At 41.9% G+C, this 27,742-nt stretch overlaps 1 protein-coding gene across 1 annotated transcript in view; it reads right to left on the bottom strand.

Moving 5' to 3' along the window:
- LOC129835386 (collagen alpha-1(XXV) chain-like) overlaps nt 1–4,675 on the bottom strand; it is a 146,482-nt gene extending 141,807 nt beyond the window's left edge. The window contains exons 1-2 of the mRNA XM_055901024.1: nt 4,607–4,675; nt 4,379–4,513 (exon numbers count right to left, since the gene is read on the bottom strand). Of these exons, the coding sequence (XP_055756999.1) occupies nt 4,379–4,513; nt 4,607–4,675 (204 nt within the window). The remainder of the gene's footprint in view (nt 1–4,378; nt 4,514–4,606) is intronic.
- Nucleotides 4,676–27,742: the final 23,067 nt, after the last annotated feature.

Raw genomic sequence — 27,742 nt, 5'->3', positions numbered from 1 at the left:
CGCAAAAAAACCCCCATAATGGTGCGCAAATGAGAGAGGAAGGGAGGGAGACGTTTGGATAGAACAAGCTGGTGTCAATGCTACAGGCCGGTTATCAGCACAAAAGCCGTGTTTATACCTGCCCCTAACATGCATCCCTTTTCCGGATTTTGTACTGATCTTGTCTGTTTACACTTATAAGATCACAATGTGTCTTTTAATCGTCTTCACCTCTCTAAAAATGTGGGTACAATCAGAATGTGGACGAGATTAGGACAAATGATGCATGTTAGCAGACCCTACATCTCAAGCAAAAAAACAACTGCAACGCACTCACCAGGTTTCGTTTGTTTATGTGACATGCACATGCTCCAACTGATTTCCATTGCGCGAAGACGCACACAATGCAAACACAAGCTGACAATAATTGACTATATTGGACTGCTGTCATATCAACACTTATTTTCATAATAATGTCATAATTGCTTTTGTGCTGATTTTCACTATTTATCAAGCACATTTGGTGCTTATAATGATGTTTAGGCTACTGTTGTTTCCATAAAACTCATATTCAGTGTTTATTAGTCACATGCACAGGGTTGCAGGTGCGATTGCAGGGTACAGTGAACATATTATGCTTCGAGCTCCAACATGCAAAACATGCATTGACCGCACGTCTTGATGGCCGTGCGTCTTGGTGTTACTGCATTACAACACATATGTTTCTGTTTCATATTAGCAAAATGTTCAGATATTACATGTTTCAAATTTTTACAGAAAGCTGTTCAATTCATGCTAAAGTGTACTGTTAGCTAGTTAACATCAGCAGTTGGCTCCCTAGCTAACGTTATGTGTATGACGTTATTATTCATATCCCAGAACCGTTTGCTTGCTAGTTAGAGCCTTCTGTTAGCTAGCTAAAATTGAACCTGGTTGGTTAGCTCCCAGCAGATTCATGCAGGGTAGTAATGACATGATTTGGCACTATGTTCATTGTTGTTTAACTAGCTAACGTTAGCTGGCTGGCTCGTTAGCTAACGTTACGTGACGTGTGTGATCTTACACGTTTTTTACCTAGCTAGGTTCATTGTTTACCTAGCTACATGTCATAAACTAAAATGCACAACGCCGGTGTCAGTAAACGTTGGCAAAAAAGTGTAATGAAATTGTTGCCAGCAGAGCTGGTTAGGCTGTTTACATGTTATCCAGAGGTAAACAAATCATCAGTGTGTGCTTTGAATGCTCCGAGAGCAAAACAAGATGGGTGGGGCTAAGTGAACGATGCTGAATGGGTGTAAACAAAGAAGAGCTCTAGACGAGATACCAAAATATTCAAAGGCCTTTTTCTCAAAAGTGAGTTTACAAGTTTATCAACTTTCAAAGCAGAATTACTTTCCCATTGTTCCTAAAAAAAACGCAGTGTATGATATACCATTTTGTAGCGCTGAGTCTCTACTTTTATCCAATGTAAAAAACAACATTTCAAATGTTGCTACATAAGACCAAATCCAGTTGGTGAGTCATATTTATTTGTATTTATTTATTTAACTAGGCACTGACAGTCACTCAATTAGCCCATTTAAAATGTCCCTTAGGGCACCCAAAAGGTTAGGGCCTGATTTGACTGCATATGTACACTTAGAAAAAAAGGGTTCCAAAAGAATTCTTCGGCTGTCGCCATAGGAGAACCCTTTTTGGTTCCAGTTAGAAAAACTTTTAGGTTCCAGGTAGAGCATTTTGGGTTTCATGTGGAAAGGGTTCTACATGGAACCCAAAAGGGTTCTACCTGGAATCAAAAAGTGTTCTTCAAAGGGTTCTCATTTTACATTTGAGTTAGTGCATTCATCTTATGATAGCTAGGTTGGAGAATCAAATATCACAAGTATAGTAAGTCAACTTTTCCTCAATTAAGTAGGGGGGTGTTAGTTCAAGAAAGTTTTGTATTTATTTATGTATATACAGTATACCACAAAAGTGAGTACACCCCTCACATTGTTGTAAATATTTGAGTATATATTTTCATGTGACAACACTGAAGAAATGACACTTTGCTACAATGTAAAGTAGTGAGTGTACAGCTTGTATAACAGTGTAAATGTGCTGTCCCCTCTAAATAACTCAACATACAGCCATTAATGTCTAAACCGCTGGCAACAAAAGTGAGTACACCCCTAAGTGAAAATGTCCAAATTGGGCCCAATTAGCCATTTTCCCTCCCCGGTGGCATGTGACTCGTTAGTGTTACAAGGTCTCAGGTGTGAATGGGGAGCAGGTGTGTTAAATTTGGTGTCATCGCTCTCACACACCCTCATACTGACTGGTCACTGGAAGTTCAACATGGCACCTCATGGCAAAGAACTCTCTGAGGATCTGAAAAAAAGAATTGTTGCTCTACATAAAGATGGCCTGGGCTATAAGAAGATTGCCAAGACCCTGAAACTGAGCTGCAGCACGGTGGCCAAGACCATACAGCGGTTTAACTGGACAGGTTCCACTCAGAACAGGCCTCGCCATGGTCGCCCAAAGAAGTTGAGTGCACGTGCTCAGCGTCATATCCAGAGGTTGTCTTTGGGAAATAGACGTATGAGTGCTGCCAGCATTGCTGCAGAGGTTGAAGGGGTGGGGGGGTCAGCCTGTCAGTCCTCAGACCATACGCCGTACACTGCATCAAATTGGTCTGCATGGCTGTCGTCCCAGAAGGAAGCCTCTTCTAAAGATGATGCACAAGAAAGCCCGCAAACAGTTTGCTGAAGACAAGCAGACTAAGGACATGGATTATTGGAACCATGTCCTGTGGTCTGATGAGACCAAGATAAACTTATTTGGTTCAGATGGTGTCAGGCGTGTGTGGTGGCAACCAGGTGAGGAGTACAAAGACAAGTGTGTCTTGCCTACAGTCAAGCATGGTGGTGGGAGTGTCATGGTCTGGGGCTGCATGAGTGCTGCCGGCACTGGGGAGCTACAGTTCATTGAGGGAACCATGAATGCCAACATGTACTGTGACATACTGAAGCAGAGCATGTTCCCCTCCCTTCGGAGACTGGGCCGCAGGGCAGTATTCCAACATGATAACGACCCCAAACACACCTCCGAGACGACCACTGCCTTGCTAAAGAAGCTGAGGGTAAAGGTGATGGACTGGCCAAGCATGTCTCCAGACCTAAACCCTATTGAGCATCTGTGGGGCATCCTCAAACGGAAGGTGGAGGAGTGCAAGGTCTCTAACATCCACCAGCTCCGTGATGTCGTCATGGAGGAGTGGAAGAGGACTCCAGTGGCAACCTGTGAAGCTCTGGTGAACTCCATGCCCAAGAGGGTTAAGGCAGTGCTGGAAAATGATGGTAGCCACAAAATATTGACACTTTGGGCCCAATTTGGACATTTTCACTAGGGGTGTACTCACTTTTGTTGCCAGCGGTTTAGACATGAATTGCTGTGTGTTGAGTTATTTTGAGGGGACAGCAAATTTACACTGTTATACAAGCTGTACACTCACTACTTTACATTGTAGCAAAGTGTCATTTCTTCAGTGTTGTCACATGAAAAGATATACTCAAATATTTACAAAAATGTGAGGGGTGTACTCACTTTTGTGATATACTGTGTATATATATATCTTAAGAATATCATGGAATATAATTGAACATTTTCATTTCTTCATGCTTATCTCAGAGCAGCGCAAAACGGTGCTGAAATAGTTGTCCACAGCGGGTAACCTATATATAACGATATTCTGGAGAGAATTTTATTTTCAAAAAAATTAAAGTGAGCGGTTGTAATCTGAATAAAGGCCAAAATAGCATGAACATGCTGATGAATAAATACAATACTGTACAGTACATGATTTTATATTTGGATAATAAAGCTTTTTGAAGATATAAGCCACCTGCATTTGTTTATTAGGCTACTGTGCATTCTGACAAGTAAACGTAGCCTACAGTACATACTGTAGTAAACATGGGAAAGTGCCTAATTCCTTACAAAAGGGAGACTAGGCCATGACCTCAAGTACTCATTAACTCTGTCTTTAATGCTTTTTCGGGTTGCATTAGTCATGGACAGAAACTTCTGAGACACAGTATTAATGATGAACCCCCGGAGGTTCACTGGTAAGCCACATTTGCCTCGGGATCCATTCCAGTTGGTATTCTGTGCCAACTCGTGGTATCTCTCTTTGGTTACACATCCTTGGAATAGCAGAACAGCATAACGGTCCAGATGGCCCTTGCAGTGCCTGGTGAGCAGTTGGTCAAGTTCTGTTGTCAGAAGAGGAATGGAAATGTCAGGGTGCCAATGACCTGACGAACCAGCCAGGTATATTGACTCTGCCTGTCGGAGGTGCAGTTCCAGAGCTCACAGATATGCCTGGCATGGATTGTGACTCCATCTCGTTCCTCGCCCTCTTAAACGCATCATTCTCCGCATGACTCTCCACCAATGTCGCCTGGCTCTGGACCAATGCATCAACTGTCGCCCGTATCGCTGCCCTCAGATAATGTTTCTCTTTCTGCTGGTCTGCCTTTAATGACTCAATCTCGGTGAGAGAAATGGTAGATCAGTTAAGAATTAAAAGTGACTTCAACACACAAATGCTGTGTACACATTTTAAGAATCGAGCAAAACTAACCGCTTTCTTGGCAGCCATGTAGTTCTTCGGTGCGACCCGTTGTCCAGCCCTTTGTTCACTGATCTCCATGGATGTGTTGTTGGCATGGTTGTATGCTCTGCAAAAAATACATTCACGTTTGTTGTCCTTAAGCCATTTTGCCACAACTTTGGAAGTATGCTTGGGGTCATTGTCCATTTGGAAGACCCATTTGTAACAAAGCTTTAACTTCCTGACTGATGTCTTGTGATGTTGCTTCAATATAACCACATATTTTTCCTGCCTCATGATGCCATCTATTTTGTGAAATCCACCAGTCCCTCCTGCAGCAAAGCACCCCCACAACATGATGCTGCCACCCCCGTGCTTCACGATTGGGATGGTGTTCTTGGCTTGCAAGCCTACCCCTTTTTCCTCCAAACATAACGATGGTCATTATGGCCAAACAGTTATATTTTTGTTTCATCAGACCAGAGGATATTTATCCAAAAAGTACGATATTTTTCCCCATGTGCAGTTGCAAACCTTATTCTGGCTTTTTAATGGCGGTTTTGGAGCAGTGGCATCAGTCATGCTGAGCGGCCTTGCAGGTTATGTCGATATAGGACTTGTTTAACTGTGAAAACAGATACTTTTGTACCTGGAGAAAATCTTCACAAGGTCCTTTGCTGTTGTTCTGGGATTGATTTGCACTTTCGCACCAAAGTACGTTAATCTCTAGGAGACAGAACGTGTCTTCTTCCTGAGCGGTATGATGGCTGCGTGGTCCCATGGTGTTTATACTTGTGTACTATTGTTTGTACAGATGAACGTGGTACCTTCAGGCGTTTGGAATTTGCTCCCAAGGATGAACCAGACTTGTGGAGGTCAACAATTTTTTTTGGCTGATTTCTTCTGATTTTCCAATGATGTCAAGCAAAGAGGAACTGAGTTTGAAGGTAGGCCTTGAAATACACCCACAGGTGGTACACCTCCAATTGACTCAAATGCTGTCAATTAGCCTATCAGAAGCTTCTAAAGCTATGAAATCATTTTCTGGAATTTTCCAAGCAGTTTAAAGGCACAGTCAACTTAGTGTATGTAAACGTCTGACCCACTGGAATTGTGATACAGTGAACTATAAGTGAAATTATATGTCAGTAATTAATTGTTGGAAAGATTACTTGATTCATGCACAAAGTAGATGTCCTAACCGACTTGCCAAAAGTATATTTTGTTAACAAGAAATGTATGGAGTGGTTGAAAAACTAGTTTTAATGACTCCAAACTAAGTGTATGTAAACTTCCGACTTCAACTGTACATATGAAATGAGTAATGCAGAAAGCAAACATTATTAAAGTGACTAGTGTTAACTAATAATTCCATGTATATGTACAGTATATAGGGCAGCTGCCTCTAAGGTGCAGGGTTGAGTGGTAGCCGGCTAGTGATGGCTATTTAACAGTCTGATGGCCTTAAGATAGAAGCTGTTTTTCAGTCTCTCGGTCCCAGCTTTGATGCATCTGTACTGACCTCGCCTTCTGGATGGTAGTTGGGTGAACAGGCCGTGGCTTGGGTGGTTGATGTCCTTGATGATCTTTTTAGCCTTCTTATGACATTGAGTGCTGTAGGTGTCCTGGAGGGAAGGTAGTGTGCCCCCAGTGATGCGTTGGGCAGACCGCACCACCCTCTGGAGAGCCCTGCGGTTGCAGGCAGTGAAGTTGCCGTACCAGGTGGTGATACAGCCTGACAGGATGCTCTCGACTGTGCATCTGTAAAAGTTTGTGATGGTCTTAGGGGCCAAGCCAAATTTCTTCAGCATCCTGAGGTTGAAGAGATGCTGTTGCGTCTTCTTCACCACACTGTCTGTGTGGGTGGACCATTTCCACTGTCTACATAAAATGGTTATGTCAAAGTCAAAAAAAGTTGAGATGACAAATCCCTTGTAGAATTTGAATGCTGTCTTTGATCTAGTAACAGAACCTTGTCAAAAGGCATCGGGACACCTTTTATCATATATACATAGCAAAAAGAGTTGACCATTCCCTACACATAAAGGTCAAAAGCAATCACCACAGAGGCTCAGTGGACCAATAACACATAACACACACTGTGCTTTTGTCTACCTACACTTATACACAGATGTGTAGATTGAATAGGACCCTTCTCTACATCAACATTCAACAATATTTAACTCTTGAGTCACAGTCGTTAGTGTTTACATGCCTTTTACCTACTGATAGTCAACACTACATGTATTTTGACCATATAGCAAAAAATAATAATTTTGCTTCATACTCCAGGATTTTATGATTTGAGATCAAATGTTTCATATGAGGCGACAGCTTTTACATTATTTAATGGAATTTTCATACATATTCTTACTGTTTATAAATGGAAGTACTTTATGTATACTATATATACAAGAGTATGTGGACACCCCTTCAAATTAGTGGATCCGGTTATTTCAGCCACAGCCGTTGCTGACAGGTGTATAAAATCGAGCACACAGCCATGCAATCTTCATAGACAAACACTGATAGTAGAATGGCCTTACTGAAGAGCTCAGTGACTTTCAACGAGGCACTGTCATAGGATGCCACCAACAAAGGCTCAGCCTTGAATTGGTAGGGCACGCAAGCTCACAAAAAGGGGCCACTGAGTGCTGACAGTCCGACTGACAAATCTGGGTTTGCAGGTGCCATGAGAATGCTACCTGCCCGAATGCATAGTGCCAACTATAAAGTTTGGTGGAGGAGGAATATTGGTCTGGGACAGTTTTTCATGGTTTGGGCTAGGCCCCTTAGAAATCTTAACACTACAGCATACAATGACATTCTAGACAATTCTGTGCAGGGCCTTCCCTAAACAGTTTGGGAAAGGCCCTTGCCTGTTTCAGCATTACAATGCCCCTGTGCACAAAGCGAGGTCCATACAGAAATGGTATTTTGAGATCGGTGTGGAAGAACTTGACTGGCCTGCACAGAGCCCTGACCTCAACCCCATCGAACAAGCCAGGCCTATTCGCCCAACATCAGGTCCCAACCTCACTAACGCTCTTGTGGCTGAATGGAAGCAAGTCCCCGCAGCAATGTTCCAATATCTAGTGAAAAGAATGGTCCACCACCCAAAGGACATCCAGCCAACTTGACACAACTGTGAGAAGCATTGGAGTAAACATGGGCCAGCATCCCTGTGGATTGCTTTCGACACCTTGTAGAGTCCATGCCCCGACGAATTGAGGCTGTTCTGAGGGCAAAAGGGGGGGTGCATCTCAATATTTGGAAGGTGCTCCTAATATTTTGTACACTCATTAAAGTAGCCAAAAGTTTAGTATTTGGTCCAATTTACCTTGCACACAATTACTACATCAAGAATGTCACTCTAAACTTGTTGCATTTGCAGTTTGCATTTGCAACTAGGTTTGGTTGTGTTTCGGATTATGTTCTGCCTTATAGAAACTATTGTCATTTCATATGAAACATTGATCTCAAATCCAAAATGCTAGAATATAGAGGCAAATATTTTTTTTTAGCTTCACTGTCCACATACATACGGATACGGTGTTAACCCTATACAATTATGTTGACTCAGCCATATCATCCTGAGCTATCAGAGATGGCAAGTGGCGCAGATACTTTTTCAGGTCTGTAAAGTGTTATATTAAGGTTGTCCATTCCATACTAATCAAATGGTTGAACTGCATGATGGTGTCAAAGTCGATATTAAATAACCTGCTGAAAAACAAGAGCTGCTAAGGGGCACCATGGGAAGAACAGACAGACATCTTCAAGGCCAAACTTAATGTTGTCACACTGCCGGGAGCTTTCCTAAGTCAGAGCTTCCTTTGTGAACAGAAATAAATGCTGTCATATCAATTACAGGTTTACTTTATTTTGACAAGCACAGCCAGAGGACATACATTGTTATGCATGTGAGTCTGTTTGACTGTTTATTACACTAGAGTGATTAGAATATTTACTAAATATTCCTGCTTTCACACACAGACACCCACAAATTTATTATTTGTGACATATACAATACACACACGCAAACAGACCACATACACCTTTTTAACATTAAACCTGTCTTCTCTTGAGATTAAAGTCACATTTACAGTTTTACTGCAAGATATTAATATGCCACGTTGATGTTTGTTCTTCAAAATATGTATTTTATTGGCTCTGTGGCTGTGTACACTAAGGGTAAGGAATACTTTGTCATTTTGTAATTTGGGTGAATTTGACTGGCCTGCACAGAGCCCTTTAACAGTTCAGCCTGTCAATCAATCACTGTGGGTGGGATTGTCAGGGAGTCACAGCGTTGGTAGGGTTTCAGACTTGTCAATCAATCGCTGTGGGTTGGAATTTGAGGGAAGGCGGTAGATTAGTAATCTAGTCAGAAAAACTAGTCTAGTCTACTTTTTCAATTTAGTTTATTGTGTCAAAAACCTAATAAAAAATGTTGTGTTCTGTTGAGAAACAATACAGAATTGCAGGAAATGTGTTTTAAAAACGCTAAAATGTTCAGGGGGAGGACCGGGGAGGACCCTTCGGCAGATTGAGCACCCCCACTTTTATACAAAGTCAGGCACAGGAATGATTGAACAATGAAGTAAGTGTTAAATATAGAAAAGCAGCTGTAGACTACTCCATTGATAAGATGCCGCCGGAGAGAATGGCTGCCGTTTTATGGGCTTTTAACCAACCGCGCATTTTTTTTTTTTTTTTTTTTTTTTTTTTAAACTTATGTTGCTGCTTACGTCTCTTATGACCAAAAATAACAGCGATTACTCACCTTGAACTGGACAAAGAATTTCTCTTTAATGAGTCAGACGAAAGGGATTTACTCCAGACACCCAAACAGGCCCTCATCCCCGTCATTCGCAGGAGAAAGAGACTGAAAAAATATTGCGGAAAGAGATCGGGGTGCCTTGTGAGGATCCGCTGACGAGTGGCTAATCTGCCCTTGCCATCCGTACTACTGGTCAACGTACAATCGCTGGAAAATAAATTGGACGACCTAAAAGCATGTATATCCTCCCAACGGGACATTAAAAACTGTAATATCTTATGTTTCACCGAGTCGTGGCTGAACAACGACATGAATAACATACAGCTATTGGGTTATACACTGCATTGGCAGGATAGAACAGCAGCCTCTGGTAAGACAAGGGGTGACGGTCTATGTAGATTTGTAAACAACACCTGGTGCACGATATCTAAGGTTTTGCTCACCTGAGGTAGAGTATCTCATGATAAGCTGTAGACCATACAATCTACCGAGAGAGTTTTCATCTGTATTTTTTGTAGCTGTCTACATACCACCACAGACCGATGCTGGCACTAAGACAGCACTCAATGAGCTGTATACCGCCATAAGCAAACAGGAAAACGCTCATTCAGAGGCGGCGCTCCTAGTGGCCGGGGACTTTATTGCAGGGAAACTTAAATCTGTTTTACCTAATTTCTTCCAGCATGTTAAATGTGCAACCAGAGGAAAAAAACACAGAGACGCATACAAATCTCTCCCTCGCACCTCCATATTTCTATCCTCCTAATTCCTACTTACAAGCAAAAATTAAAGCAGGAAGCACCAGTGACTAAATAAATAAAAAAGTGGTCAGATGAAGCAGATGCTAAGCTACAGGGCTGTTTTGCTAGCAAAGACTGGAATATGTTCCGGGATTCTTGGCATTGAGGAGTACACCACATCAGTCACTGGCTTCATCAGTAACTACATCGAAATCCTGTGTTCCAGAACGCCAAGGTAACCTGTCTAAATGACTACCGTCCCATAGCCATGAAATGCTTTGAAAGGCTGGTCATGGCTCACATCAACCCAGAAACCCTGGACCCACTTCAATTCACATACCGCCCCAAAAGATCCACAGATGACGCAATCGTTATTGCATTCTGCTAAGGAACCTGGGACTGAACACCTCCCTCTGCAACTGGATTGTTGACTTCCTGATGGGCCTCCTTCAGGTGGTGAGGTTAGGCAACAACACATCCACCACGCTGACCCTCAACACAGGGGCCCCTCAGGGGTGCGTGCTTAGTCCCACAACTGCGTGGTTGCGCGTGACTCCAACACCATCATTACGTTTTCTGATGACACGAATGTGGTAGGCTTGATCACCGACAACGATGAGAAAGCCTATAGGGAGAAGGTCAGAGACCTGGCATTGTGGTGACAGGACAGCAATCTCCCCATCAAAGTCAGCAAGACAAAGGAGTTGTTTGTGGACTACAGGAAACAGAGCATGCTACCATTCACATCGACGGGGCTGTAGAGGAGTAGGTCGAAAGCTTCAAGTTCCTCAGTGTCCACATCAATAAGGATCTATCATGGTCCACACACACCAACAGAGTCGTGAAGAGGGCCTGACAATGCCTCTTCCCCCTCAGGAGGCTGAAAAGATTTGGCATGGGCCCTCAGATCCTCAAAATGTTCTACAGCTGCACCATTCGGAGCATCTTGACTGGCTGCATCACGGCTTGATACGGTAACTGCTTGGCATCCGTCCGCAAGGGGCTATAGAGGGTAGTGCGTACGGCCCAGTACATCACAGGACCTCTATACCAGACGGTGTCAGAGGAAGGCCCTATAAATTGTCAAAGACTCCAGCCACCCAAGTCATAGACTGTTCTCTCTGCTACCGCACGGCAAGCAGTACCGTAAGTCTGGAACCAACAGGAACCGGAACAGCTTCTGCCCCCAAGCCATAAGACTGGTAAATAGTTAGTTAAATAGTTATCAAAGGGGAGTACGTGATGCTGCAAAGCTGAGCAGACGCAGACAAACCGAGCTCTTCAAAGTTATTCTATAATTACCTAAATAACAACGTTGAAACAATATTCCAAAATCGGCTGATAAATTGTCAAGTACTTACCTTCCCAAAGAGCCATGGAACTCCGGCCGAGAGGCAAGAAGGACAACCAAAACGTTGTTGATTCCCAAGATAACAATAATGCTACAGTTAGCAAGATTAGCATTAGCCTTCATAACTCAGACAACAGTTCCAGACATGCTTCCTACTCTCCTCCGGGAAATTCAGGATGGTAACAAAGGTCTTTCTCAGAAAATTGACAAGAAATCGGCTGAACTCTATTCTTCCATTGACGACCTGAAATCCTCCATGAATGATCTCCTTTTGAGAACGACTGAGGCCGAGTTGCGCATTAGCACAGTTGAAGATACCATCACTCGACATGACCAGGTTCTGATGCAACTGCAGAAAGACAATGCCTACCTCAAAAACAAGGTAGTCCAGATGGAGAACCAGAGCAGACATAGCAATATCCGTGTGGTGGGATTGAAAGAGGACAGCGAGGGCCGTGACCCGGTCCGTTTATCACTCAATGGATCCCAGATGACCTAGGCATAATTAACTTCACCAAGCCGTTGGAAATCGAACACGCCCACACAGAACATCAGCACCTGAAACCCCAGCCAGATGGGCCCCCACGTGCCACCCTGATCAGGTTCCTCCGTTTCCAGGACAGATAGAAGATACTGCAACTCACAAGAGCCAAAGGGGATATCACCATCAATGGCAAGAAGGTCAGCCTTTTCCCAGATATGAGCGTGGATCTCGCCAGACGTCGCAAGCAGTTCAGACCTGCCGCCAAAGCACTGAAGGAGAAGAACATCACCGGCTACCTCATCCACCCTGCACGGATGAAAGTTCAGTACAAAGGCCGAAGCCATCTCTTCAAAACACCGGGAGAAGTGTTCACTTTTCTCAAAGAACTGAACCGCGTATGAATCAGGATGGTCTCTCTGAGGGATAAGATGCAGTTTGTTTGTTTTTTCTTATCCGTGCTGTCCTGGGACTGAACTGCTGATATCTTCTTGGAATTTGGATCCGTTTACCCTGCTATCCGGTCGCTATAATTGATTTGTACATTTTCAACTAACCGTTTTTTCCCGGGGTGAGTTCTATTACATTTACAGGAGAGTATATTTTGGTTTAGTCAATATCCACTGGGCGAAGCAAATTAGTGGGCTTCGTGAGACCATATGCTGACACATGCACATTTGTGGCCTGCTGGAGGTCATTTTGCAGGGCTCTGGCAGTGCTCCTCCTTGCACAAAGGCGGAGGTAGCGGTCCTTGCTGCTGGGTTGTCCACTAAAATATGTCACATTCAACGTAAAAGGTCTTAACAGCCCGATTTAAGAGGAAAAGAGTCTATACATACCTTAAGAAATTAAAGGCTGACATTGTGTTTTTACAAGAAACACATCTTACAGCCAGTGAACACAAGACATTGAAGACAGAATGGGTAGGACAAGTTTTTGCATCCTCTTTTAACTCCAAAGCAAGACGAACTGCAATTTTGATAAGCAGACACATCCCCTTCTGCGTCAACAACACCATCTCTGATCCCTCGGGCAGGTTTGTTTTGGTGCAGGGTCATATTTTTTTGAGTCTTAGACCCTATTGAATATTTATGCTCCTAACTTCGATGACCATATGTTTATTCCGAATGTCTTCCTTCAGGTTACTCAAGCACCACCAGGATGGCTACTGACTGGAGGAGATTTAAATATTTGTTTAGAAACAGTTCTTGATAGGTCCTCTGATAAACCCTCACTTCTTACCAAAGCTGGCAAGCTCACCATGTCATTCATGAAAAATCTTAATTTGCTAGACATCTGGAGACAGGTACATCCACAGGATAGGGACTACTCTTTTTATTCACACCCAAACACACGCATAGATCACTTTTTACTATCGACCCAACTGTTTCATAGAGTGTTAGATATCGAGTATCTCCCCAGATTGCTTAGTGACCATTCTCCTCTGGTATTATCAATCTCCATTCCTACCAAGGTAATTGGAGCATATAGATGGAGACTAAATTCTACACTCCTGAAGCAACCTGAATTGTGTGCATTCATCAAAGAGCAGATCAATATTTTTACTTTGACAAACAAACCCTCCGCTCCTGACAGTTTCATTCTTTGGGACACATTGAAAGACTATCTGAGGGGACAGATCATTTCCTATACTAAAGGGTTGAAGAGAAAACACGGTGCGGAACTGAATGTCGTTGAATCTGAAATCTCGACTAAAGGCCCGAACTAAAGTTCTATACGGGGTTTGGTAAATAAAAAACTGAAATATAATACTCTGAACACATATCAAGCTGAGAGGGCCATCACTAAATCAAAACAGCGTTACTATGAGCTTGGAGAGAATGCACACAAAGTATTGGCATGGCAACTGAAAGCACAGGAAAGTAAGAAGACAATTAATGCTATAGAAACTCTTACTAATGAGATATCTTTCGACCCTACTGAAATGAATGATACTTTTAAGAAATACTACGAAGACCTCTACACTTCCCAATCAAGCGATGATCTATCAGAGATCAACTCCTTTCTCTCCTCTGTCAACCTCCCATGCCTGTCAGAGGAAGACAGAGAGCACCTGAGTGAACAGTTCTCAGTTCCTGAATTGTTGGAGGCCATTAAAACCTTACCTTCTAATAAATCTCCTGGGGAAGATGGCTTCCCTTCAGTTCTATAAATAATTTAGGGAGCCGTTGGTCGCCTAACTTATGGAGGTACTTAAAAAAGCCGGGGAGGACAACTGCTTTCCAGAGTCTTTCTCTCAAGCAGTGATTACTATAATCCACAAGAAAGGGAAAAAACTGCCAAAGTGCGCCTCCTATAGACCAATCTCTCTCCTTAACACAGATTGTAAACGGGTCACCAAGATGCTATCTAAGAGATTGGAGTCATGTCTTCCCCTGTTGGTCAACCCAGATCAGACTGGCTTCATAATTAATAGATTGTCCTCCAATAATCTCAGAAGGTTCTTTGATATAATTCACCTTGCTAACAAAAACAAAATACCTAGTGTCGCAGTCTCCCTCGACGCTGAAAAGGCCTTTGATAGGGTTGAATGGCCATACCTCTTTCGCGTCTTGGAAAAGTTTGGTTTAGGTACCATGTTTGTAAATTTGATAAATTCACTCTACAAATCTCCTAAAGCTAGGATTGCTACCAATGGGATTACTTCCTCCTCTTTCCCTCTCTATAGGGGGAACAGACAAGGTTGCCTAATTAGCCACCACCTCTTTGCCCTCGCCATCGAACCGTTGGCTGAGGCTATTAGAACGTGCCCTGACATACATGGCTTTGAGGTGGGCCCCCAATCCCATAAATGATCACTCTTTGCGGACGACCTTATCTTATTTCTAACGAACCCAGAACATTCCCTCTCTCACTTGCAGATCCTACTACAGTGTTATAGTTCTTTCTCTGGATATAAGATCAATTTTGATAAGCCAAATCTTAACGTTGTCTGTCTTTGACCACCATAACATCAAGCACAAGTTTCCTTTTAGATGGTCACCTATGGGCTTCACATATTTGGGCATAATGGTGGACGGTAACCTGAAGAACCTCTATAAACTCCATCTGGCCAGCTTGTTGCAAAAGGTGGAGGGTGACATGTGTAAATGAATGGACTTGCCTCTCACTCTACTGGGTAGAATAATGTAATTAAAATGAATGTCCTGCCCAGATTTCTATATTTGTTTCAATCTCACCCTATCCCTGTTCCCGCAGCATTCTTTTCCTCTCTCGACAAGCTGACCAGATGGTTTATCTGGCACGGCAAAACCCCTAGGGTTGGCCTGGATAAACTGACCCTTGATTACGGTCAAGGGGGCTTAAACCTCCCCAATTTTAGAATGTACTACTGGTCTGCACAGTCTAGGTTTCTCGCTCAGAGGTTTGACAATGGTCCCTCTCCCTCATGGTTGAACACTGAAATGTTTGAGGTAAATGATGATCCTGGGGCAGAATTGTTTTAAAAATGGGACAGAAAATGTATAAAAACCATCACAGACAACCCTTTAATAATACATTCATGCATGTGCTGTTCAGACGAGAGGGATTTCTTTCCCCTAAAACCCCTTTATGGAACAATAGATTGATTCCTATGTTTTTCCAGAATAGTAACTTTAGACCATGGTCTGATAAGGGTATCACTCTTCTGGAACATCGTTATGAGGAGGGAGTTCTTGTGTCTTTTGATCAGCTGAAACGAAAATACCACTTGCCTAACAGGGACTTCTTTAGCTACCTACAACTACGAAACTTTATTAGAGTGACTCTCAAGGGACAATGGAACCTACCTAAGATGTCACCTATTGAACAACTCTGCCACGCAGACCAACCACTGTTCAAGACCATTTCCCATGTTTACGATGCTCTTATGTCAGGACTAACACTGCCTGAGCTAGATAAACCCCGACTTAGATGGGAAAAAGATCTGGGTATTGATCTTGATGAGGGTCTATGGAGTGCCCTATGCAGGGATGGTGTTACTTCCACATCGAACTCCAGATACAGATTTAATTTCCTACATCAGCTCTATATCACCCCATTTAGACTGCACAAGTTCAACCCTGATATTTCCTCCCTATGTTTTAGATGTGGCTCAGATGAAGGAACATTCCTCCATTCCACTTGGCAGTGTTCAAAACTACACGGTTTCTGGCAGGGGGTATGCGATATCATATCTTCAATTCACAGGGTTGCATTCCCTTTAGACCCGGAGGTCTGTCTACTGGGTAACTTTTTTAACTCGAATCTCAGGCAAAGCCATACTATAAAGCTAACAGAAATATTGCTAGCGACTGCCAAGAAATGTATTGCCTTGAAATGGAAATCGGATTCCCCTGCCAGTTGCAATGTGGCTATCGGAAGTTAATAGTTGTATCCCACTGGAGAAAATCACTTACTGCTTGAGGATAGGTTAGAGACATTTTACAGAATTTGGCAACCTTTTATTGACTATGTGGAGAATCTCCACTCACATCACATCAATTGAATCTCAATATAATCCTCACATAATGTTTCACACGTAATGTATAATATGTAGCTTACGCCAGATGACCATATGATCCAATGTCTCATTATTATTTTTTATAAAACTTTTTATCATGACTTATGTGTATGTTTGTATATATAATTATTAATATTTTTTTTACGCTAGTCTGTTTGTCACTTTGTCAAATTGTTGTCTAATATCTTTTCACTTTTGTTTTGAATGTTCTTAATTGGAAAATGCAAAAAAACAATACATTTAAATACATTTAGTTACCCAAACCCGGACAATCTGCATTGACCCTTTTGCACTCACTTTTTTGACTCATCACATACACTGCTGCTACTGTTTATTATTTATTCCTAGTTATATGTACATACTGTATATCTACCTCAATTACCTCGTACACCTGGACATCAACTCGGTACCCCTCACACTACCAAGTTATCGTTACTCATTGTGTATTTATTATTACTTTTATTATTATGAGTTGTTACTTTTCTATTATTTCTCTATTTTCTCTCTCTCTGCATTGCTGGGAAGGGCCTATAAGTAAGCATTTCACTGTTAGTCTACACCTTTTGTTTATGTGACGAATAACATTTTATTTTGATTTCATTTCAATTAAAAGTTCAAATTCGCTAGTCAGAAAAGTCTGTATAGACTTTTCTCGCTAGAATGAACGATATGCATCTTCTAGTGATCTATCACAAAGTGAGCGATGAGGGGAAGCGCTGATGGTTTGTCAGTCTGCTGTCTGTCCCACCTCTCAGTACCCATGGAATTTTGTGCGCTGTGGTTGGCTACAGTCAAATTTAATTTCACAGAGGAGGGAGAGTAGGATGCTTCTTCATCATCTCCTGTGCGTAAATGTATACGTCACATGTAATGGGATGAGTTAAAATCCAAATATTTATTGTTTTGTGGCACATTCATTTATTTTCATTAATTTATTGAACTTTTAACCCTCACACTACCAATATATTTTACATACATGGATTACCAAATGGGCTCATTATGACCCCATGGCCCATTCCTCCTGACAGAGCTGGTATAACTGAGTCAGGTTTGTAGGCCTCCTTGCACACACACGCTTTTTCAGTTCTGCCCACATATTTCCTGTAGGATTGAGGTCAGGGCTTTGTGATGGCCACTCGAATACCTTGACTTTGTTGTCCTTAAGCAATTTTGCCACAACTTTGGAAGTATGCTTGGTGTCATTGTCCATTTGGAAGACCCATTTGCGACCTACCTTTAACTTCCTGACTGATTTCTTGAGATGTTGCTTCAATATATCCACATAATTTTCCAGCCTCATGATGCCATCTATTTTGTGAAGTGCACCAGTCCCTCCTGCAGCAAAGCACCCCCACAACACGATGCTGCCACCCCCGTGCTTCACGGTTGGGATGGTGTTCTTCGGCTTGCATGCATTTTTCCTCCAAACATAACGATGGGCATTAGGGCCAAACAGTTCTATTTTTGTTTCATCAGACCAGAGGACATTTCTCAGAAAAGTACGACCTTTGTCCCCATATGCAGTTGCAAACCGTAGTCTGGCTTTTTTATTGCAGTTTTGGAGCAGTGGCTTTCCTTGCTGAGCGGTCTTTCAGGTTATGTCGAGATAGGACTGGTTTTACTGTGGATATAGATATAGATATAGTTTTGCACCTGTTTCCTCCAGCATCTTCACAGGGTCCATTGCTGTTGTTCTGGGATTGATTTGCACTTTTCGCACCAAAGTACGTTCATCTCTAGGAGACAGAACGCGTCTTCTTCCTGAGCGGTATGATGGCTGCGTGGTCCTATGGTGTTTATACTTGCGCACTATGGTTTGTACAGTTGAACGTGGTACCTTCAGGCATTTGGAAATTGTTCCCAAGGATGAACCAGACTTGTGGAGGTCTACAAGTCTTGGCTGATTTCTTTTGATTTTCCCATGAGGTCAAGCAAAAAGGCACTTAGTTTGAAGGTAGGCCTTGAAATACATCCACAGGTACACCTCCAAATGACTCAAATTATGTCAATTAGCCTATCAGTAGCTTCTAAAGCCATGACATCATTTTCTGGAATTGTCCAAGCTGTTTAAAGGCACAGTCAACTTAGTGTATTTAAACGTCTGACCCACTGGAATTGTCATACAGTGAATTATAAGTGAAATAATCTGTCTGTAAACAATTGTTGGAAAAATTACTTTTGTCATGCACAAAGTAGTTGTCCTAACCGACTTGCCAAAAATATAGTTTGAAGAAGAAGAAATGTGTGGAGTGGTTGAAAAACGAGTTTTAATGACTCCAACCTAAGTGTATGTAAACTTCCGACTTCAATTGTACATAAGAAGACATTTATAGTTACAGTATGCTAACCTGAAAATGTGGCCGTTTCATTTTAACGTTGAATAAATACTGTTACAATCATTTGTAAGATAGCCTTAACTTTAGGCTATTTACTGTATTACTAAATACCATATATTAACATATAGGACATAACACATGGATAGTTTCATTTTAGCCATTGGCTTAATCCTATACTTTAACTTTTATTTTTGGTTTATTTGGAGACGTGAATCCAACATATAATTTGTTAACTTATTACACTATTTACAGTATTACAAAAGTGCTATTGAATTGTGTTTGGTTGTCAACACAACCAAATATCAACATTTGAAGGAGATTTGTGTAACTTAGGCTGACTTTAATTACAGTTTGTCTACAAATTAATAATTCATATGTTGGATTCATGTCTCCATCTCAACCAAGAATCAAAGTAAAAGAATAGGACTAAATCAAATTAAACTTTATTTCAAGTACATTTAAAGTTCGATTTGATTTAGTTATATTCTTTAACTTAGATTTTTGGTTGAGATAGAGACGTGAATCCAACATATCGATTATTAATTTATAGAAAAACTGGAATTAAAGCCAGACCAAGTCAGTGGCACAGATGGAACTAGAAGATTCTTCTCTTCAAATGTTGATATTTGGTTGTGTTGACAACCAAACACAATTTAATATTCAGGTTTGACTAAAAATGTATAGTTGATATTTTTTTTATTTTTTTTTACCGTTATTTTACCAGGTAAGTTGACTGAGAACACGTTCTCATTTGCAGCAACGACCTGGGGAATAGTTACAGGGGAGAGGAGGGGGATGAATGAGCCAATTGTAAACTGGGGATTATTAGGTGACCATGATGGTTTGAGGGCCAGATTGGGAATTTAGCCAGGACACCGGGGTTAACACCCCTACTCTTACGATAAGTGCCATGGGATCTTTAATGACCTCAGAGAGTCAGGACACCCGTTTAACGTCCCATCCGAAAGACGGCACCCTACACAGGGCAGTGTCCCCAATCACTGCCCTGGGGCATTGGGATATTTTTTAGACCAGAGGAAAGAGTGCCTCCTACTGGCCCTCCAACACCACTTCCAGCAGCATCTGGTCTCCCATCCAGGGACTGACCAGGACCAACCCTGCTTAGCTTCAGAAGCAAGCCAGCAGTGGTATGCAGGGTGGTATGCTGCTGGCTATATGTTGGATTCACGTCTCCATCTCAACCAAAAATGGTAGTTAAAGAATAGGACTACATCTAATCTAATCAAATGTTAAATGCACTTTAAATAACGTTTGACTTAATTTTGTCCTATTCTTTAATACATATGATTAACTTGAAGATTACATTTGAAATCGACCAAAGCTTGAAACCCAAGTATGTATGTATGTACTGTATATTTTCAGTTGAACCCTGGGTTGAATTGAAACAATAGCTATTGATGACTTTCCAAATGCTTTATAGGCCAAAATAATCCCATTTATGATATATGACGTATAAAATATGGTTACATTTAATTTGCTTTGTGAAACCTACTCTTTGGAATGATTTCGAAAAAGCAACAGTGAATATATTTAGTTATTAAGAGATATCTGAAGAATAATTAATCACGACAGCACAATAATAGTAGTCAGTGACAAATATTAAAACTAAGCTGGGCTTGGTTAAAATCCTGGATGGGAGACAAAATGAACAGCTTTAGTGAAAGTGATTTTCTGGATTTATTTTCTCATTTTGTCTGTCTAGTTGAAGTGTACCTATGATGAAAATTACAGGCCTCTCTCATATTTTTAAGTGGGAGAACTTGCACAATTGGTGGCTGACTAAATACTTTTTTGCCCCACTGTATATGTCACTCCCTTTGGTTCCTTCCCCAGGCATTATTGTTTCTGTTCCTGGGTCATGTCTGTGCATTGTTTGTGTTACGTGTTGGTTTAATTTATTTATTAAAACGCTCACTCCCTGAACACACATCGGCACACATCGTTACAATTGGTCACATACAAATATTTAGCAGATGTTATAGCGGGTGTAACGAAAAGCTTGCATTCCTAGCTCCAACAGTGCAGTAGTATATAACAATTCACAATACACACAAATCTAAAAGTAAAAGAATGGAATTAAGAAATATATAAATATTAGGATGAGCAATGTGGGAGTGTCATTGACTGGAATACAGTAAAATACAGTATATATACAGTGCATTCGGAAAGTATTCAGACCAATTGACTTTTTCCACATTTTGTGACGTTACAGTCTTATTCTAAAATTGATTAAATAAAATACAATCTTAAACAATTTACACACAATACCCCATAATGAGAAAGCGAAAACAGATTTTTTTTAAATGTTTGCAAATGTATTCAAAATAAAAAACAGAAATACATAAGTATTCAAACCCTTTACTGTGAGACTCGAAATTGAGCTCAGGTGCATCCTGTTTCCATTGATCATCCGTGAGATGTTTCTCCAACTTGAGTCCACCTGTGGTAAATTCAATTGATTGGACATGATTTGAAAAGGCACACACCTGTCTATATAATGTCCCACAGTTGACAATGCATGTCAGAGCAAAAACCAAGCCATAAGGTCGAAGGAATTGTCCGTAGAGCTCGAAGACAGCATTTGTGTCGAGGCACAGATCTGGGGAAGGGTACCAAAACATTTCTGCAGCATTGAAGGTCCCTAAGAACCCAGTGGCTTCTATCATTCTTAAATGGAAAATGTTCTAGGCCACCTGGAAAATGTTGTGGCCACCTGGCAAAACTGAGCAATCAGGGGAGAAGGGCCTTGGTCAGGGAGGTGACCAAGAACCCGATGGTCACTCTGACAGAGCGCCAGAGTTCCTCTGTGGAGATGAGAGAACCTTCCAGAAGGACAAGCATATCTGCAGGACTCCACCAAACAGGCCTTTACGGTAGTGGCCAGATGGAAGCCACTCCTTAGGAAAAGGCACAAGACAGCCCACTTGGAGTTTGCCAAAAGGTTGAGAGCTTCAGGTTCCTTGGTGTCCACATCACCAACAAACTAACATGGTCCAAGCACACCATGATAGTCGTAAAGTGAGCAAAACCTATTCCCCGTCGGGAGAATGAAAATATTTGGCATTTGTCCTCAAAAGGTTCTACAGCTGCACCATCGAGAGCATCCTGACTGGTTGCATCACTGCCTGGTATGGCAACTGCTCGGCCCCCGACCGCAAGGCACTACAGAGGGTAGTGCGAACGGCCCAGTACATCACTGGGGCCAAGCTTCCTGCCATCCAGGACCTCTATACCAGGTGTTGTCAGAGGAAGGCCCTAAAAATGGTCAAAGACTCCAGCCACCCTAGTCATAGACTGTTCTCCCTGCTACCACACGGTAAGCGGTACCGGAGTGCCAAGTCTAGGTCCAAGAGGCTTCTAAACAGCTTCTACCCCCAAGCCATAAAACTCCTGGACATCTAGTGAAATGGCTACCCAGACTATTCGCATTGCCCCCCCCCCCCCTCCACACCACTGCCACTCTCTGTTGTCATCTTTGCATAGTCACTTTAATTAACTCTACCTACATGTACCTACCTCAACTAACCGGTGCCCCCGCACATTGACTCTGTACCGGCACTCCCCTGTATATATTTATTTTTTACTGCTGCTCTTTAATTACTTGTTACTTTTATCTCGGTTAGGGGCTCGTAAGTAAGCTGTTGTATTTGGCGCATGTGACTAACACAATTTGATTTGATCTTTATGAAAGGAGTAAAACAGTATGTAAACATTATTAAAATGACCAGTGATTCCATGTCTATGTACATGGAACCGTAACCGGCTAGTGACAGTGATTAAGTTCAGTGCAAGGTATTGGGTGGAGACCACCTTGTGGTGGCTATTTAACAGTCTGATGGCTTTGAGATAGAAGCTTCTCTTGGTCCCAGCTTTGATGCACCTTTACTGACCTTGTCTTCTGGATGATAGCGGGGTGAACAAGCCATGGCTCGGGTGGTTGATGTCCTTGATGATCTTTTTGGCCTTCCTGTGACATCGAGTGCTGTAGGTGTCCTGGAGAGCAGGCAGTGGGCCCCCGGAGATGCATTGGGCAGACCACACCCCCCTCTGGAGAGCCCTGCGGTTGTGGGCGGTGCAGTTGCCGTATCAGGTGATGATACAGCCTGACTGGATGCTCTTGATTGTGCATCTGTAAAACTTTGTGAGGGTCTTAGAGTCCAAGACTAATTTCTTCAGCCTCATAAGGTTGAAGAGGCACTGTTGCGCCTTCTTCACCACACTGTCTGTGTGGGTGGACCATTTGATTGTCAGTGATGTGTACGCAGAGGAACTTGTACGCAGAGGAGCACCTTCTCCACTGCAGTCCCGTCGATGTCGATGGGGGCGTGCTCCCTCTGCTGTCTCCTGAAGTCCACGATCAGCTCCTTCGTTTTGTTGACATTGAGGGAGAGGTTATTTTCCTGGCACCACGCCGCCAGAACCCTCACCTCCTCCCTGTAGACTCTCGTCATTGTTGGTAATCATTGTTGGTTGTGTAGTCTGCAAACATTATCGTTGTGTTGGAGGCATGTGTGGCCACACAGTCATGGGTGAGCAGGGAGTACAGGAGGGGGCTGAGCACTCTTGTGGGGCCCCTGTGTTGAGGATCAGCGAAGTGAATGTGTTGTTTTCTTCCATCCAAAATTATATACAAAAACCTCTGTCTTTTGTTTCAACTAGTTGCAGCCAAACTACTCTTTCCTCATCTGAGTCAGAAAATGCTTTTCTAATCTCTCTTGAAGACAAGAAAATATGTCCTACTTTGCATTCCCTATAATAAACCATCATCACCTAATGAACCATGATCTACTTACAAGATCTACAGTATGTAGATAATCAAGGGGAGGAGTGGGGGAAGCATAGTGAATCTCTTTTCCATGTTTTAATGCATACATTATTAAATACATTATTAGCATAAATTAAATCTGTCCTAACAATTTCTGAGTAAACAAACCCATTTGAAACGACAGGTCCCTTTCTATTCATCAGTGCTGAATTACACTTAAGCTAGGCAGAAGGGTTTGTAATGAATGCATCAGGGTCCATTTTGTTCAGAACACTGGGTACACATTAACCAATGTTTCAAGGGAGCTTATCAAATATGCATAGAGATGTGTTCTCTGCAAGCCCGGGTAGGCATAATGAATGAGAAACCACGTGAGATCCCTAACTGACATTCTTTTAAAACCTGATACTTATATTTATTTTCAAAGCAGGATTTTGACCATCAAGATCCTTTTTCTGTCTAAATAAAAGTGAAATACATTTTAAAATCTCCTTTCATCCCCTTTAAACATGGGACTGCAAAGACGCCAGCCCTTCCATACTGGAATCCCGGCTGTCCATAGTGACTTTGTCAACATTTGACAGCAGCATACCACCCTGCATCCCACTGCTGGCTTGCTTCTGCTAAGCAGGGTTGTTCCTGGGCAGTCCCTGGATGGGACACCAGATGCTGCTGGAAGTGGTGTTGGAGGGCCATTAGGAGGCACCCTTTCCTCTAGTCTAAAGAAAATGTCCCAGGGCAGTGATTGTGTAGGGTGCCGTCTTTCGGATGGGATGTTAAACGGGTATCCTGACTCTCCATGGTCACTAAAGATCCCATGGCAGTTATAGTAAGAGTAGGGGTGTTAACCCCGGTGTCCTGGCTAAGTTCCAAATCTGGCCCTCATACCATCATGGTCACCTACTCATCCCCAGCTTACAATTGGCTCATTCATCCTCCCTCCTCTCCTCCTCCTCCCTCCATCCTCCCTCCTCTCCTGTAACAATTCCCCAGGTTGTTGCTGTAAATTAGAATATGTTCTCAGTCAATTTCCCAGCTGATTAACTTACTACTTTTATGGCTTGTTCGGCACATGTTATTTTACCTATTCAAATCGCCTTTCCCTCCCAACTCCATAAATTATTTTAACAGAGCACATGCCTGTTTGACCCTATTACCACTTCTGCCCCTGCACTGTCAGATGACATTAACCGCAGGGCTCTACAGAGGGTGATGCCCTGCAGGACATCTACAGCACCCGGTGATCAAGAAGATCGTCACGGTTCTCAGCCAGCCGAGCGACGGCCTGTTCACTCCGCTACCATCTAGAAGCCGGAGAGAGTACCGGTGCATCAAAGTCAAAGCTAGGACTGAGAGACTGATAAACAGCATCTATGAACCTTAGACACTGTCACTAGCCAGCTATCACCTACAGTGGTTCTACCACCTACAGTGACCGTTTGTGGTATATGGTGGCAGATTGTAGTAAATTGCGTCATTCATTGCACCACACTATCATAAGGGGGAGTTACAACGCTGCTCTATCGGTAGTCTAAACTGTTGCACAAATTGCTTATCTTTTCCTAAATCAATGGAGGTGTGAATGTTTCAGTCCGAGAGACTCTCTTCTCTGACACTGGAGTCCTGCATCAGGCAACAACCAAAAAATAGCTGCCAGTACCACTGGAGTTAAGAGAGAACTTGGGTAAATACAATGGTGCAATTACACTTGACCTGTGGCCTGATGATTTTCGAAAAATAGACATGGTGGGCTTTTGGTTTCTCTCCCTCTAAAAACATAAATCATTCTAATTAACAAACAGTCTTTATTTACCACAGTGTGAAAGAGTGATAGCCCCTGAAACACAGAGTCCCTTTCTGATGAGAAGAAGAAACAGAAGGAAAGAGTTCAATTAAGATTTGTCAGCATAAAGCTGGATGATTCACTCATTGGTGGCTTTGCATCAGACTAAGTACCAACATCCTTTCTGATCATATTTAATAAAATGTAATCTCTTTGATGTTTCCTTTATGTGTCCTACCAATTATTATTGGATTATTCACCATGGCAACTAACAAAACGTATTTCTTAGGGTTGGCTTTTGTGGAGATCAGATCGTTTTCATTTGCAGGGATATTTGTGCGTTTTTGACCAAATGTAAGTCAGAACAAAGAATTATTTCACTTTTATAATATTCCTGTTGCTATTGTTATGTGTAAATACAAGAAATGTGTATGTAGAGGGGTAACTTTCTTCACCAGTTCTCTTACCGTGTTGTACAATTGTGTGATTAGCCTACCAGTTGGTGTAATTGTAATGTTAATTCTGTTGAGAGGAATTATGGTGTGTTATTTTTCTCTTATTGTCAATTGTGTATAGAGATTGTTGACATTAGTGTTTAATGTAATATAGTTTCTTGGATTTACATTGTAGTCATTTTATGTTTCTTTTATCCTGTTTCCCTCTGTACACAGATCACATGGTTCATCATTAAACTCCTAGACTGGGCTTCTGTGTCTGTCATCACTCTTTGACCAGATTGCAGTCTGGTATCTGTTTACTCCCAGTGGCCTATCCACACATTAGAGAGCACCAGACTCCATTTAAATAATATAACTTATTTTGAACGAAAGCCAGGAAGGAGTAAGTCACTCAGCCCTATGCTGTTCCTGCTTCTATTGCCTATTCTCATTGTTCTCGGTTTACAGTAGTGATGGACAGCTGGAGGCATTTTGAAAACATGTTTTCAAACAATTGTTTTTCACAAGTGTAGTAGGTTGTGAACTCTGCAAACATTCATTCAATACGTTGGAATAGAAAAGAAGCCATCCACGCATTATGGGCTATTAGCAGGACAATAGACTCTTTCCAAGAAGGAGATCAAGAAGGAGGGTAAAGGAGGGTAGGGTATTATTGTATTTAAATACACTGCACAGTAGCCTAATGAACATGTCTTTTTTAAATCTAATTCAATAATATGTTTCTATCACGGTAGATGCTGCGTTTTTGGTTGATGGCCAATATTAAAAACAGTCAAATGTGTTCACGAATTCAATCGCTTTAGCTGACATGTTGCGGTTTATTCATTGTTTAATTATTTAAGGCTCCTTTCTCTTCTCTGTGCTGGAGTTCTTTTAAGAATACAAAAGAAGCCTTTCACCCTTGATGGGCTTTCAGCAGGATAATAGACTCTTGCCGAGTTTAGGGACTTTAAATGTATTCATGGGTGTTTGCGAGTAAATGTATTCATGGGGTTTGCGAGGCATGTCACTTCTCCCATCTCTTTTGCATAGTGTGATGCACTGTTTTCAAAATGCACTGTTTTCAAACCACATCTGGATGGATCCATTACGAATTACTATGGGACTAAATATCACTCTATAACAGAAATATTGGAATAAAGTAGGCTAATGAAGGCAAGAAATTGTTGCTCACTGAAACTCCATAAAGTCATCCAATTGATATAATAGGATTAGAAGCAATAGCCTACCCGTGTGTGGTCAACTATTTCAGCACTGTTTTGTGCTGCTCTGAGACAAGCATGAGGACTGGTGTTGGTTAGCCTATAATTAGGGTGTGGAAATGTTAGGATCATTTTGCTCTTCACTTAGTAGCCTAGGCCTACTCCCGACCGGTCACGTTGTACAGCGCCATATTTTCCTAATGGAAACCCTGAGGACTACATAGGCTACTGTAAAATGCATTTAAACATATTCTTTGAACAGAATCACCATAATATTATTGAAATTAATGAATCTAATTTTCCCCAAAAATATCCCATATAGTCTGTTCTAACAAAATAAGGTTTTACAGTCTCTAGTACAGCCAATATTAAAAACAGTCAAATGCACCCCTGAATTCAATCGCTTTAGCTGACACGTTGAGTTTTATTCATTGTTTAAATATTCAAGGCTCTCTTTGTTATTTCATTTTATAACTAAAATACTTTTATGTATTTAAAGACATGGATGACTTGTATGCTGTGTGATTTGATGCACAAATTAATGAATGATTGATTGATATACGGTATATGGAAGTTGGCCTGTATGACAATAAAGAAGGTCCTCTAGAACGGCTACAGAAAACAATTCTCTTAGGCCTACAGCTCCATGTCATGTTAATAACTTAGCTTCTCAAAGATGCCTTCTCACCCCGCAAGCTGTGCTGCAGTATGACGCAACCTTTAAAGGGAGAACCACTGTAGT

Source organism: Salvelinus fontinalis, chromosome 36, assembly GCF_029448725.1.
Source record: "Salvelinus fontinalis isolate EN_2023a chromosome 36, ASM2944872v1, whole genome shotgun sequence".
Taxonomy (NCBI): Eukaryota; Metazoa; Chordata; class Actinopteri; order Salmoniformes; family Salmonidae; genus Salvelinus; species Salvelinus fontinalis.
Note: the sequence above shows the minus strand (reverse complement) of the source record. Positions and strands in the feature narration are given on the sequence as shown.